Genomic DNA, 15,091 nt, shown 5'->3' on the forward strand with positions numbered 1-15,091 from the left:
GATCAAAGATTCCCATCCCAATGTACGTCTGTGTCTCATCACTTTGTTCCCAAACCACAACATCTATCCATTTCCTCAGCCCTTGTGATAAGCCAAACAACTGATGCCAGGAGGATAAAGCAATCCATGGTCTTTCTTTCCTAGAAAGGCTGTGCCATAAACTGCTGCAGGAGTTGTAGATCAGGCTGTTCTAGCTGTTCACATGCAGTATAGAAGCTGGAACATGAGTTTTCAGGTCATTTGGGGTTTCTGAACTCAGCTATTAGCACAAAATGTTAGGAAATGTGGGTCTGATGGGCCCAAAGAACTTAGCAACCTTCCCCTAGGTGACAGTGCTGAGCTGACAGGGAATGGCCTCGAGTTGTGCCAGGAGAGGTTCAGGTTGGATTTTAGAAAAAAATTCCTTCTCTGAAAGAGCGATGTTGCATTGTCACAGGCTGCCCAGGGAGGTGGGAGAGTCACCATCCCTGGAGGTGTTCAGGAACCGTGGAGATGTGGCACTGAGGGACGTAGTCAGTGGGTGTGGTGGGGACGGGTTGGGGTTGGACTAGGTGACCTTAAAGGTCTTTCCCAACCTTAATGACTCTGCGATTCTATTTGGGATGTACTTGAATATTGAAGTTATTTAAAGTACACAGATTACTATGCTGCATAAAGTCTTATGAGAGGCTGGAAATGGTGAAAAATTGCTCACCATTCTCATTGTTATGTTGAGCTCGTACAACCTACAATAAATAAATAAATTTCTGCATAACTGAACAGAACGTTAGGATGGGAATTGTAGGAACTGGTATGCTTCTGTCCCCTTTAAGACACTGAAACCAGAGTCAGGTATTTCCGTAGCTGCTCCTTAGGCACACATGGCTGGATTTTCCAGTGGGGAGCAGGGTCAAACCTGCAGAAATCTTTAAATACAGCCAGTTATTGTATTGTATTGTGTCAACCTGGAGTTGAAACTCTTGAAAATCCTTTGCTAAGTGCAAGACTCACCTGCATGAGAAGCAGTATGTGTGTGTGTGTGTGCACAGGTGTGCAAGGCAGAGGAGGGACAGAGCTTCACCCGTCGTCGTCCCCCCCCCCGAACTACTTTCTGACGCATGGTTCTCGTTGTCTCGTTGTCTTTAGGGCTGGGAGAGCACGCTGGCAACACAGGGTCATATTTCAGTGCCTCAGGGAGATGAAAGCCCCAGTTACCTGGCTACAGTCCAGGGGCTCTACGTGCTTTTCTCACAGCTTTGTCTCTCTGTCACGAAAAACCTTCCCAGAGCCCGTACACACAAAAGGTTTGGTGACTCCGGAGTGCTCTGGCAGGTCCACGCCCCTATGAAAGCACCTACAAAGCATGAGAAGAAGCAGATGAAGAAACTCCCTGTGCCTGGTGTCCTTCCTCAGTGAAAGCAGGGACCCACCGGGCTGCAGGACTGACTGTCCGTGTGGCCAGGTGAGGGATGTGGGAGATAAATGAGGTGAGAACAGTGTGAGACACAGTGGGACCTGTGTAGGCGAGGGCCAGGGATGATGCGAAAGTGAGAGGAACTTCAACACTGGGAGGAAGGAGTAAGGATGGGAGTGATGCTCAGTGAATGGGCAGTTTGGCCCAAGCCTCTGTTAGGAGAGAAAAGTGAGAGCCCTCCTCACTTATTTAGGATTCAGGGTTAGGGCTAGGGTTAGGGTTAGGGAGTGTGGAAGACCTGGGTCAGTCCCACATCTGCTCTGGGCAGATCTGTGTGTCCAGCACGGGGACAGAAGTGAGAACTGATCCCAGACAGGTGGGCAGGCACCCACATCCCCCAACCAGCCCCAAAAGCTGCCCTAAGCTCGTGAGCTGTGAATCAGCCCTCTGCTTTCTCCGAACTTCAACTCTTTCCCTTCCACAGCAGATCAAACATCTCGTTGCCACGCTAAGCATTTCTCAGCAGCCCCTTTCATCCCCCCTCTCTGAGTCCCCGGAGGGTCTTTTGTCACTCTCTGATAAGAAAGCTGGCTGAATGGGAGTGAGGGGCACAGCGTTCCAGAGTGGATGCTTCTTGTGCAGTGACTCACTAGGCTGCAGGGGACAGTGGCAGGTCCAGGGACACGTCCTGGCTTACTGGGACACATCCTCTCCCAAAGGGAGCCAGCTTCCTGGGAAGCATGAGCAGTTTCCACCACGTGACTTCTCTTCCTTTGCTTTTCCCTGAAACTGTGGAAAGAGCCAGATGTGTACTCTGTTCCCCGTGTACTTCCAGCATGACTGAGATTGGAAGCACAAACCTTGTGCTTCAGTCACCTTTGTATCATGGCAGGGGAGAATTCAGGCTTATGCTGGGAGACACGTGCTAAGAAGGGGATGAGGACACAGGGAAGTGGCAGGGCACCAACAGCCCACGGGGTGCCTGGGGACGAGGGCTATTCACGGAACTAAGGACATGCCAAGAAAAGGTGTGTCTGATCCGCTGCCCCACTCCTCTGCCCCTACACGCCTGCGTGAGCCTGGTATGTAGCGACGGCACTGTGTGTTCTTGGTGGCTGCTTTCAGGAACCCTGAGCGGTCACACATGTTGAGCAGATAAAGATCTCACCACTCCCACGTGGAGAGTGCAGCCACTGTGTGGCAGGAGGAGCGGGGCTGTGACTCCTCTAAGTCACTTGCTTAGTCACTGCCTCAGTTTCCCCAGCTCTAGAATGGGGTTAGTAATACGTCTCTGAGATCGTATGTTCCTCAGGCGTGGGGTTTACTATACAGCCATAAAATAAAATGTATCATAGAATCATAGAAGCATTAAAGTTGGAAAAGACCACAAGGTCCACGTAGTCCAATTGTCAGCTCATTCCCACCGTGCCTACTAACCCTCAGTGCCACATCTCCATGGCTCTTGAATATGTTGGCAGCAAAGGTGGGACCCACTGTGCTCCATTCATGGGACTGCACCCTCACTGGGTGTTGTTCTAAGAACAGTTTTGTGGATGTGTGGCTGAAAATCAGCCATGATCCTCCCACAAGTAGCAAGAGTCTCTGTCACTTTCTGTAAGTACATCCGTAATGGAAATGAGAACGTAATAGCTTGTCTTTGACAGGGAACACAGTCCACTTTGTGCTAATGGAGTAATAAAAGCAATCAACCTGGAGCATGCTCATCTTATTACTGGGAGCATGCGAACCAGGTGATAAGGTTGCTGTGTTAGCCAGGTTGTGCTGCTGCATTGTTCCCATGCAGTTTAAGAGCTCTACAAGGCCAAGCCCTGGTAATTAAATACTAGGACACCCTAGTGCTTTTTTTACTTTTACTTACCTCAAAGTACTGTAAATTTTAGAATCACAGAATCATTAAGGCTGGAAAAGACCACTAAGATCATCAGGTCCGGCTGTCAACCCAACACACCATCCCCACTGACCTACATCCCTCAGTGCCACATCTCTGTGGTTCTTGAACACCTCCAGGGACAGTGACTCCACCACCCCCCTGGGCAGCCTGTGCTACTGCCTCATCACTCTTTCTGAGAAGGAATTTTTCCTAATATCCAACCTGAACCTCCCCTGGTGCAACTGAAGGCCATTGCCTGTCTTTACATAGCTGTTGCCTGGGAGAAGCGGTCGATTCCCACCTTGCTCCAACCTCCTTCGGGTAGTTGTACAGAGGGAAGGTCATCTGTCATGCTATGCTGGGAAGGCAGAGTATAAGAAGATTCAGCCTGGATATTAGGAAAAATAACTTCTCAGAAAGAGTGTTTGAACCTGGCACAGGGATGTGGTGGAGTCACCATCCCTGGAGATGTTCAAGAATTGTGGAGATGTGGCACTCAGGGATGTGGTTAGTGGGCAATATTGGTAGTAGGTGGATGGTTGGACTATATGACTGTGTCATGTCACATGCTCTGTAGCAGTCTTACACCGAAGAAAGCTGGAGGATTCTGGCCTGCTCCCCAACAAGACCAGGATGCTCCTATGCCCCAAGCTAGATGCAAATGGCCAGTGTGAAGCCACTTCCCATCCCCAGTGACTCAAAGTCAAAGAAGCACTGGCATCCTGCTCCAGGAAGGGTCATTCACTTCCTTGCCCTGCAGGAAGGGTGCACACAGGGAGAACATGGAGTTGGGACAGCAGCATGAATCTCTAGGCATGCGGAAAATAAACATAATATTGCCAGGACTGTAGAGAGATGTAGCAAATCATGGGTGCCATGGGCACCTGAACACCTGCCTTCAGCCTTTCAATGGTATTGCTTCTTGGACATCCAGTGAGCTAAGCTTAGAGCAAAAGATTTGAAACACTACTCTGGCTATTAGTGTGGTCCTACTATCCTTCTGAGAGCTTTTTCTTTCTGCCTCATGTTTGTGTTGGGAAAAATGCCTGTTCTCTCCAAACTGTGTTTTATTTTTTCTGTCAGAGAGTTTGTATGGGAGTTCAAGACAGTGAGATATATGGAGATGCATTGGCACAGGCTGCCCAAGGACGTGGTCAGTGGGCATGGCAGGGTAGGGTTGACCTTGGTGGTCTTAGTGATCTTTTCCAATCTTAAAGATTCTCTGAGTCTTTGATATGTCTGTAGCACGTTTCTTGTCCAATCCAGGCTCTGCTGGATTAACAGCAGTCCTTAACAGCAGGACAAGGGAAATGGTTTTAAGTTCAGGGAGGGAAGATTTAGGTTGGATGTGAGGGGGAAGTTCTTTGTTATGAGAGTGGTGAGGTGCTGGAACAGGCTGCCCAGAGAAGTTGTGGATGCCCTGTCCCTAGAGGTGTTCAATGCTAGGTTGGATGGGGCCCTAGTCAACCTGGTCTAGTATTAAATGAGGAGGTTGGTGGCCCTGCATGTGGCAGGGGGGGTTGGAAATTCAGGATCCTTGAGGTCCCTTCCAACCCTGGCCATTCTGTGATTCTGTGATTCTGCTGCTTGCAAGCTCTGCTCTTGTCCTCTATAAGGATTCAGTTCTGTTTGTGGGAAGGCTCACTACAGCATCCAGCAGAGAAAGTTGAAAAGTTTTGCAGTGGTTACCTTCTAAGGATGGAATTATAAACACAGATGAGATGAGGTAAAGCAGCACAGAGTCCTGTAGAGCATGGCTTTTCGACATGGGCATTTTGTTCTTTGTGCAGCGTCTCCCAGAAGCACATGCTGAGGACTTTGTGACCTGTGAAGAACAGAGTGATCCTGGGATTAGGGCAGAAAGCTCACTCTGGGAGTAAAACTGCTCCATGAGGCTACGAGAGGAATTCTATAGGCCACATATATCACTGCAATAATACATTTGTTACTGCTCTTGTATTTGGAAGGCGATCCTGGAGCAGGGAAAGCAAGCCCTGAGCAGCTTTGTAAAAGTACCGCCTGGCTCCATCTGCAGGTGGCAGCTGAGATGACAGCCACGCTCGGTTTGGCTGCAGACTGCGCGCAGCTGAAAGCAGAGCAGGAAGTTGCTCCTCAGCCCTGTGCAGAAGACTTGTCCACTGAAAGTGAATCTCCACTCTTTTATGGTTTCTCTTTCCAAAAGTAAAGATTGTTGAGTCTGTGCTGATTTTGTGCATTTGGACCTTTGGAATAGTCCTGCTGCCCCTTGGTTTTCCTGGAAGATTCCCTGGAGCTTGGATGGAAAAGTTCAGGATTCCCATGTGTGATCTGAAGTGAACAAACTGATGAGCAGGGCATGAGGAGTTTTGGGTTTGTCTCCACACCTGAGTTGGGATGGTTGCTGGGAGCTGTTGGTGTTGGCTCTGGGGATCCACAGCTGCTGCCTGTTCCCTTCCCTTCCTAGCGACGTTCCTGCATCAAGCATCATCATCGGGGCACTGGAGCCCCATAGAGGAACAGAAGGGCCTGGGAATTACACTTGTACACATTATAGTTTCTCAGAGCTCAGGCATGAACAAGTATGGAGGAAAAAATGTTAACATATTGCATGCATGTACCCGTGGATGCTCTTGAGTGTGACCGTAGCAGTGCTCAACACTTCTGCACTGAGTAACAGCTTTTGATTCTTTTTAGAAATCCCTGCTTTCCCAGTCCCTGCCATCATACTTTTCATTTTTTCCTCTCAGAGACCCAGGACTCCAGTTACCTGTGTGCCACTCCTGCCTCAGCCTTATTTTCTCCAGCCAGGCATGACCAGCTCCAGCTATGTGGGGCTGATTGGTGGCAGCAGCTCTGAGCTCCCTCCTCCCATGCTTACTGTAGTCCAGCATTGCTCTGGCAGCCATTCTCCGCATGTGACATCTACAGAAGGCAGGAATTCCTTCTGCTCATGGCCACTGGAACAAATAGAGGCAATCTGGGATGCTGAGGGTCTGCCTTTTGCCCAGCTTTAAGAACAAGACCTGGGCACTGCTTTTGCCATGCCGCTGGATGTACCAACACCTGCTGGGATGAGGTTTTTCCTCCAGTATGCTGGCTGTTTTTTTGCTTTTTTCTCTACTGGCTTTTTGATAGCATCTACCTGGACAGACTGCTGGATGGTGAACGCTGACGATTCCCTGGAGGTAAGATCTTTTGGAGAACCTGATCTCCAAATCAGATGTGTCCTAGAGAGAGTTTGGTTTCTGGCATCATTGCTTTGCTTTCATCTACATTTCCACTGTCATGCAGGATGAAAGTGGATGAAAATGAGATGAATGGCTCTGGCAAGAGCTGCGGGAGAGGGGTATTTTGTGTAATTCTCTCTGCTGGATTCCACTCTCAGGAAAAGTTTAGAAGTTTCAGATTTAAGTGTGCATGAACTAGAGCGTGTTACCGTGCAGCTCCAGCCTGCAATGGGTTTTTTGGAGATGTTTCTGATTTTGTAGGCCAGACTTCTTGGTGATAAAGTCCAACATGTGCACAGTCATTTTTCTTAACAGCCACTGAGCTATGGAGCTAGCAGAAGCCTATGGGGTACATAGGGACTGCTGTCAGATCCAGCTCCCAAAACTATTTTCTTGAACTTGTGCAGACATTAGCACTTTCATGTAAAGAAAAACAGCATAATCCCACTGGTGTGACTGGGATATCACTCTTTGCTTATCGTCCTAATCTGGAACATGTTTTAGATTCATTTCAGGAAGCTGTGAGTCACCTGGATTAAGCTGAGGATGCTGGTATGAGCAGAAAAGCCAAATAGGTCACAAATTAGAGTAACAGAATCATAGGATCAGTAAGGTTGGAAAAGGCCACTTGAGATCATCTAGTCCAACCATCAACCCATCATTGATCCATAATTTCTAAGCAAAATGGAGGAGGAAAACCCAACTCCTAAGTAAAGTGAGTCCAGAAAAGAATCGATCCCGGTATCCTGAGGCCATGTAACCTTGTCTTCTTGTCAGGAGGCACCTGTGCTGGGCTGTCCCTAAGCATCCCATTAACACCCTGTGTGGTTATTAGCAGGCACCACTCTCACATTCCTGCTCTGAGTGTGAATACTAAATAATAGAGCAAAATGCCCCCAGCCTTAATACCTGACTGAATGAGCTCCCTAATGGCCCTAATGACTCACTGCTTCTAGGAATATGGGAATGCAGGGAAACCACTCATGGCCAGAAAGGTCTGCAGTATAAAACTGCTGGTTTCAGCTAGGCAAGTTTTGACTTCAGGAGAAATCACAGAATTGTGAAATCACTGAGGTTGGAAAAGACCACTAAGATCATCAGGTCCTGCTGATGTCAACCCATCACACCATCCCCACTGACCTGCAGCCCTCAGTGCCACATATCTGTGGTTCTTGAACACCTCCAGTGATGGTGATTCCACCACCTCCTCGGGTAGCCTGTGCCAATGCCTCACTGCTCTTTCTGAGAAGGAGTTTTTCTTAAGAAAGGACCTTTGTTCTTCATTATGGAAATCCCTTGGCCTCCAGCAGCTCATCTCCGCTGCAGGACTCAGGATCCAGCTAGATGCTGCAGCACAGAGCAGGGCTTGTGCTCATGCAACTGTGAGCAAGGCTGGGGCAGGATTTGCAGTGGTTTTTGCTGGTAAAAGCCATAAACTGCTTCCTAACAAGCACTGTTGTGTCAACTCAGTCCCCCCCTGTTGTAGCTGGATTAAAAGAATCCCCACCACTGTTAAGCACTGCCTTGTTCATTCCTGTGCTCGGCAGTCACTGTGTTGGCACCTTCTACAGTGCTGTAAAACACCACGTGCTTTCCCCAGGTTGGTGAGCGTGTGCTTGTTCTTTCATTTTTTATTTTTGTATTAGAATTATTTTAGTAGCAATTATACATTACGCATAGGATATGATTATATGTATTGCAGTCATTACGCAGTTGATGTTTTACATGCGTACTTGTGCTAGGGAAAGCAGGTCGTGGCTATATGTTTCACAATCAGAGCTGGAGATGGGAGTTTGGGATGAGATGTGCAGCTCCTTGGGGAGCCCTTGGCTGGGCAGATTTGCTATGGGAGGAAGGAAAAATCAGAAATTAGTGCTTGGGTTTGCACATGTTCAGTGCTAGCAAGAGTAGATAACAGCTGAAACATCCCAAGAAACAAAGAACATTCATCAAGTTTTTCCCAATCTGGAGAAGGGGTTGATTCATAAGCCAGATCACTGAACATAGATTTTGTATCTCAAAGACCTCCTTCTGTTTTACGTGAAAGCTAACGAAGCCTGGAATGCTGTTAGTCTCTTTATAAATAATATTGATGAGGATGCTGCTTGTAAGACTTAAAAAACAATACTAATGTGAGCAAGTGAAGGAAGTACATGAGAGTAGCAGCTGAATACAGAATAGTGTGAATAAACCCACAGAGATTTAGGTTGAATATGAAATGGAATAAACACAAGCGGAACAAAATGCAATTTAATAAAAATATGTTAATTTCAAGTGAAAACTAACATCTATGCAAATTTTTTACATGAAACTCTTCCCTTGAAAAATAACAGCCAATGAAACCATATCTTTTTCCTGCATGACTCCTCATTTTTGTGATATTTTTCATTTGACTTGCCCCCAGCATTCTCAGAACTTGCAAGTAGTTTTCATCTTCACAAAACAAAATAAATGGATTGTTTTCACTGAAACTTGGGCAATAACTTTTTTTACCTGTCTGAAATAGTGAGTCATTTTTAGACATCTGTAATCCACCATTCAGTATCACAGAGAGCGTTACAATTTGGCTTGTGCACTGTGTTATGGAGACAATGCTGTGATTGGCTTCAGGCTTCAGTACATCCCGAGTTAAACTTCATTAAGTGTCTGGTGTGCATTATTATCTGCTTTGTGATTTACGAAGCGTAAGAAAAAGAAATTTCTTGCATCATCCAAACCAGTACAGCTGTATCCCCTGTATAGACCCATTCCCCAAGTACTGTTTCCAGTGGGGTGCCCCTGGCAGAAGCAGGGCAGACTGGAGCCCCAAGCTGCCCCCACATTATCCTCACTCCTCCTATGAGCAATCCTAGAAGTGTTTCACAGGTGCTGATTGCTATATTTGCATGGGTAATGAAAACACCTCCCGTGTTAAAGTGATTTATGGAAGGCTGGGCCAGGAACACTGTCTAAGGCTTCAGAAGGATGGAACGATGAGCCTTGATACGACTGCAAGCTGTACAAAGCCTGGATGTCTCGACGATGAGTGTGATTGGTCCCACAGCTGGCAGTGTGCAGCAGGAGCCCCGGGGCCAGGACCAGCACTGGCTGCCCTTGCTCTTCCAGCTGGTGTTTATGGCTGAGTCATTTGGGGCAGCCCTTGAGAAGCATCTGGGAAAGGGCTCACACCTCCACTCTGCACAGAACACTCCCTTATCCTGATGGGGCCACCTCCTCCTGGTACAAGGCTGGTCCCTATGAGTCATGGGCAGCTCCATCCTCAGAGCCTTCTCTGCAGGGAGGTGGTTGGTAGGGAGTGGAATGGCAGATTCACGGGTCGTCCGGTCCACGGCCCTGCCCAGCTCAGCCTGGACAAGTAACTGGCAAGGGCTGAGCAAACCTCCTCTTAGGTATCTCCAACCAGCCACCCCTACATCTTCCCAGCATTTTTCCTCAGAATTTGTATCCTCCCCAATAGGATTTTTTTTTTAAATCTCATCTGAATCTCTTTCATTCCAATATAAAACCAAGAGCAGAAATAGAAAACACTGCCTTTTCTCTCCATCCTTCTCCTTTTCTTAGTACTTCCTACCAAATAACTCCAATTAGCCATCAAAACAGATGAACCAGGACATTTACTGAATCCAGATTGGTGGATATACTAACTTAGGGTCGTTTTTCTCTCTCCTTGACCCATAGGTGAGTACAAAATGCCGTGGTCTGTGGTGGGAATGTGTCACAAATGTTTTTGATGGGATCCAAACATGTGATGAGTACGACTCCATCTTCGCTGAGCACCCTGGTATGTAAGAGGGAAAGATGTTTCCATGAGAGCTGGGGACACCTGAGCATAGGACAGGGATCAAAAAGGGCATTTCTTCTATTCAGTCACAGATAATTTGATGCACTTATATACTGTGGCCGTATTTCTCTCAGTGAGGCATTAGTCCCAGGGAAAGCTGGAGGAAGCTTCACCCCAGGAAAAGGTGTTCCCACAGGACCTGACCCAATTACTCACCCACATGTCCATTCCTCATTTGTTCTGCTTCTGTTCTGCAGTGAAGCTGGTGCTGACCCGAGCCATGATGATCACAGCAGACATACTGGCAGGATTTGGATTTCTCTTCCTTGTCCTGGGTCTGGACTGTGTGAAATTCCTTCCAGATGAGCCACTTATCAAGCTGCGCATCTGCCTGGTGTCTGGAGTTACCTTGCTCATTGCAGGTATTCTTGGACCATTCCCCACTTTGCAGGCATCCTTCAGCAAAAAGGAGGTTTAATACCTTCCCTTATTTTGGAGACACAAGCTGGTGATTTTCTAGAGGGCAAACACCAAGGAAGGATGTTTATTTGCTGTGTTTGTGCAGTGTAGCTTCTAGGACTCTCTGCCTGCCCCTAGCAACAAATAGTTGAGTCTATCTTTTTCTATTTCACTTATTGGATAGATTCCTTGGTTGCTGAGGTGACTGACTTCCACTTACTGTTGATTTACTGTGAGGAAGTCAGCGTTGTTGAATAGGGCAAAGAGGCAGAACTGCCAGAGGACTAGAAATGCCCTGGCACACTGATTCAGTTCCTGGCTCAGCCACAGACTGTGTGGCCTTGGGCAAGTCACTTAGCCCAAAATCTTTTCAGCTCATTTGTAACAAAAGGGTAATAACACAGCTCTCCTTCTCAGGTGATAAATACTTTACTGACTGAGATACTTTGCTATTACAGCCAGTGGAAGAGTTTTAAATACAAAAATAGACTGCCAACAGGTTCTGAGTCATTTCATTTGACTTTATGACAATATTGAGCATCTACCTCCGCTTCAGTGTATGTAGATGTAACACGAAACTCACTGCAGCTACTGGGTGCACATGTGAAGTACTTAGACAGGTTCTTTTAAACACCCACCTTGTTTAAACATGCCTCACAAAATCAATCTGAAAAATGTTGTCAAAGTTCAGAAAGTCAAAAGAGATTTGAAAATTAATATCTCAAAGCAACTTTACAACAAGAAGAAGCTGAAATTTTTGCCATCTAATGCAGAAATCTGTGTGAGCCATTGAATCATAGATGTTGGGAAAGACCATTAAGATCATCAAGGCTAACCATCAACCCATCACACCATGCCCACTAACCCACATCCCTCAGTGCCACATCTCTATGGTTCTTGAACACCTCCAGGGATGGTGACTCCACCACCTCCCTGGGCAGCCTGTACTAACATTTCACTACTCTTTTTCAGTAGAAATTTTTCCAAATATCTTACTAATATCCTATAAAAATGCCACAAACTGGAACTGTGGGTATGAGATACAGCCCTTGTCTGGAAGGGCTAAAGACAACATCAGCAGGGGCCAGGGTGAACAGCCAAATAGAGCTGGGACAGAGCAGGGGCCAAAACTTGATGTCCAAGGAGGTTCTTCCCATCCTGAGGTCTGATCCAGGAGACTGAAGGCTACAGCTCAGGATTTTGTACTTGTGGTCTCCTCATGATTACTGTGGTCTGACTGGCAGCTCTGTGTGGCACCTCCCTCCTGTCCTGCAGGTCTCCCAGGCATCACGGGATCAATGTGGTATGCCATTGATGTCTACGTGGAGCGCACCTCTTTGGTCTTCCACAACGTCTTTCTGGGCATCCAGTACAAGTTTGGCTGGTCGTGCTGGCTCGGCATGGCGGGATCACTGGGCTGCTTCTTATCTGGGTCTCTGCTCACCTGCTGCATGTACCTCTTCAGAGGTGAGGAGCACGGGCAGGTCTGAAACACAGTGAAGGGGCAGAGACATTGCTCTATGGGCCTGCTGCAGGCCCATAGAGTCTGGAATGTCCTTCAAGGACATCCTTCAGGATAGTTGCTCATCCTTCATTGCAACATCTTCAGCTGTAAAATGGGAATAGTGTTATTTCAGCAGTACTATATAGCACATCAAGGGTTTTGGGTGGGAGCTGAGGTGCAAATATGGCATAAAATGTTATTATTTCATATACTGGAGTGCTTCTTTCTCTGTATTTTGAGGGTTTACAGTCTGAGAACCTCTGCGCACTTGTGAGTAGATCTCATTTCTCTCCTCACAGAGACCACCTCTGGAAGGCTCCATTCTGCATACTCCTTGAGGAAAGGCTATTCCTCTGCTGGGACGATTGTAACTAACGTGCACTTGCCGTCCTCACAAACAGCAACTGCCAAAATGTATGCCATGGACACAAGAGTGTGAGAAGGAGGCAGAAACATCAGAAGGAGCTCCACTCCAGTGGACTGTGCAGATACTTGAGCTCCTGCAATTGTGGTATAGATGCAAAGCTGAATTTTGAGGTGTGTTGTATGCTGTGCTGTTTGCATTATGACAGCTTAAAAAAAAAAAATCCTTCAAAAAAAAAACCTCCAAGAAGATCTTGCTTTAGGGATTCCTGATGTCTTCAGTACTGAGGCTGCTTGCATAAGCACAGACTGGAATCACCAACACAGACTCTTCCAGCCTTTGGTTCATCACTATCAGCGTGAGTGAAATAAATCAGCTGCTCCCACGTCAGCCACCAGCTCTCAGCATAAAGAACCTCAAACTGGAAGTTGGATCCTAATAGATGGAAGCATGAGTTAGGTGTGAAGTGATGAATTCTTGGATTACACCAAGAAGGCACAGAGAGATCTGGACATGATGGGCATTTCTGTTACTCCAGCTTCCTGGAGTAGTAGAGGAGGAGCAATCTAGAATCACCTACTAATGCGGATTTGCTTGCAGATCTTAAACCATTGATTTCTCCTGCTCCCTTCCTGAAATATGTTGTAGCTGGGGAGACTTCTCAGCCTTTGTCCTAATGGTCTTCAGCTTTTTTTAGGGTGGTGGGAGGTGCTTTGTGACTTGCAACACATGGGTCAAACCAAGCAGTGGCTCAGAGGACACTCTGGGGCTGACCATCCAGCTTTGTGCTCCTCCAGGTGTGCCAGTAAAACGTATGCATACCCCAAACACTGGCTTAACTCAGGATGCAAATTCCTCAAATATACATGTATACAGAAATTATTACATAAACATTCACAAGACATTTTTGCCTTCAGTGTGCATGCAGTATAAGGGTTAATTCTGTTCTCTGTATGCTGTTAGCTTTGGAGGATCCATCTCCTGCACTAGAGGACTAAGTAAAGGTCACGGCAGCACTTAGGTTTGCTGGGTTGATGTTTTGTAACAACCAGTCCAACGCTGAGTTGCTTCATTCAAATCCTGCTGACAGTCTAAGTGTTGTTTTGATCAGTTGTTAATATGTAATGGTTCATGCACTGATTGATCAAACTCTGAATCTGATTTCACGACTGCAGTGTGTAGTCCTCATTAGTTCATTGTCGTGCCTTGATGCCAATCTATTTTAGTTTGGGTCCTTTACTCATTAGCAATAAATCCTCCAGGAAGAACATAGGATTTCATTTCCCTTTCAAAATCACGACCCAAGCCTAAGGACATTGCAGGTGAGCTCATGTATTAAGGTGCTTTCTTTAGTTCTTCCAAATTCCTATTGGGGCAGCCTATCGAGGCTCTGGCTGGTTGTAGGTTACAGAGGGTAGCAATGCCTTAGATCTTTGCTAAGATGATTTCATGCTCTACAAATAGATATTGATTACCCATTTTGATGCATGCAAGCAAGAGAAAGATAATAAAATGATGACATCTACAGTAGGTGTCCTTTCCTGCCTGTAGTATATTGTCCTTTCACTGTCTTGGTCAGCCTTGGCCAGAAGGGCTCTTACTGCAGCTCTAATGCAAACTCACTCTTTGTAAAGGTCTTTGTAAGAAACAGACGGGAATAGTTTGCTTTTACATGGGAAGGTGTGCAGTTTACTTTTATGCCCCTCCCCTAAGAGTATCTTCGTTCACTGTCTTTGTCCACTGTGCACTGGCGCAAGAACTTGAATGCATCACTCCTAGAAAGGGACTCAGAGTATACCAGTATATTGCTGATGTGTTCTTTGGGGGCCTTATGTCTCACCTGACTGGGAGAACATAACCTTCTTAAAGACTGACAGCTGCATTTGAAAGATAACAAAGCACTGTGGGATGCTTGACAAACAGCATTCAAGGCCAGTCTGGATGAGGCTTTGAGCAACCTGGTCTAGTGGAAGGTGTCCCTGGGGTTGGAACTGAATGATCTGAAAGGACCCTTCCAACCCAAACAATTTTATGATTCTATGATTCTGTTAATCTATTTTGACTTCTTGAAGGGAAGCAATATGTGTTAGAAGGGGTTGAGATTGTGTCAGAGTTGACCCAGGCCAAGCAGTCTCAGGAGATAACACTGCGAGGGGTTTGAAGCTCTAGTTTAGCTGTTTGCCCAAACCCCAAACAATACAATCAAATAATGGGAGTCAACTTGCTGACAGGCCTGAGATGAAGACATTCAGTGGGTATTCCACACCCCTTATTACCCTTAAGCAAATGTTATCACAGTGGGATACAAATAAACATTTGCTGATTGTTAGATGTCATTTCACCTGAATTTAGCCAGAGAGAATTTTGAAACTTCAGTGACCCTGATCAGATCATGAAATTCTTATCCTGTCCTTGTCAACTAACATATCCTCATGCAGGTGCATGGATATTTTCTAAAACATGGATTTTGCTACTTTTCGCACACATTGATTT

General features: G+C 46.5%; 1 protein-coding gene across 1 annotated transcript; it reads left to right on the plus strand.

The window, feature by feature from the left end:
- The first annotated feature begins 6,304 nt into the window (after positions 1–6,304).
- CLDN16 (claudin 16) lies at positions 6,305–12,673 on the plus strand. Its single transcript, XM_042821033.1, has 5 exons — positions 6,305–6,448; positions 10,169–10,271; positions 10,529–10,693; positions 12,006–12,197; positions 12,534–12,673. The coding sequence occupies exons 1-5, from the start codon at positions 6,305–6,307 to the stop codon at positions 12,671–12,673; spliced, it is 744 nt and encodes a 247-aa protein (XP_042676967.1).
- The last annotated feature ends 2,418 nt before the right edge of the window (positions 12,674–15,091 follow it).

This window comes from Centrocercus urophasianus, unplaced genomic scaffold (genome assembly GCF_019232065.1).
Source record: "Centrocercus urophasianus isolate 14NV4802_14NV808 unplaced genomic scaffold, USGS_Curo_1.0 seq_19, whole genome shotgun sequence".
In the NCBI taxonomy this organism is placed as follows: Eukaryota; Metazoa; Chordata; class Aves; order Galliformes; family Phasianidae; genus Centrocercus; species Centrocercus urophasianus.

What these genes read in the sequence shown, in the direction of transcription:
- CLDN16 (XM_042821033.1), top strand. Translation starts at nt 6,305, where the DNA reads ATGCCGCTGGATGTACCAACACCTGCTGGGATGAGGTTTTTCCTCCAG. An exon ending in CATCTTCGCTGAGCACCCTG is followed by an intron (nt 10,272 to 10,528) that starts GTATGTAAGAGG and finishes TCTGTTCTGCAG; the next exon opens with TGAAGCTGGTGCTGACCCGA. An exon ending in CTGCATGTACCTCTTCAGAG is followed by an intron (nt 12,198 to 12,533) that starts GTGAGGAGCACG and finishes CTCTCCTCACAG; the next exon opens with AGACCACCTCTGGAAGGCTC.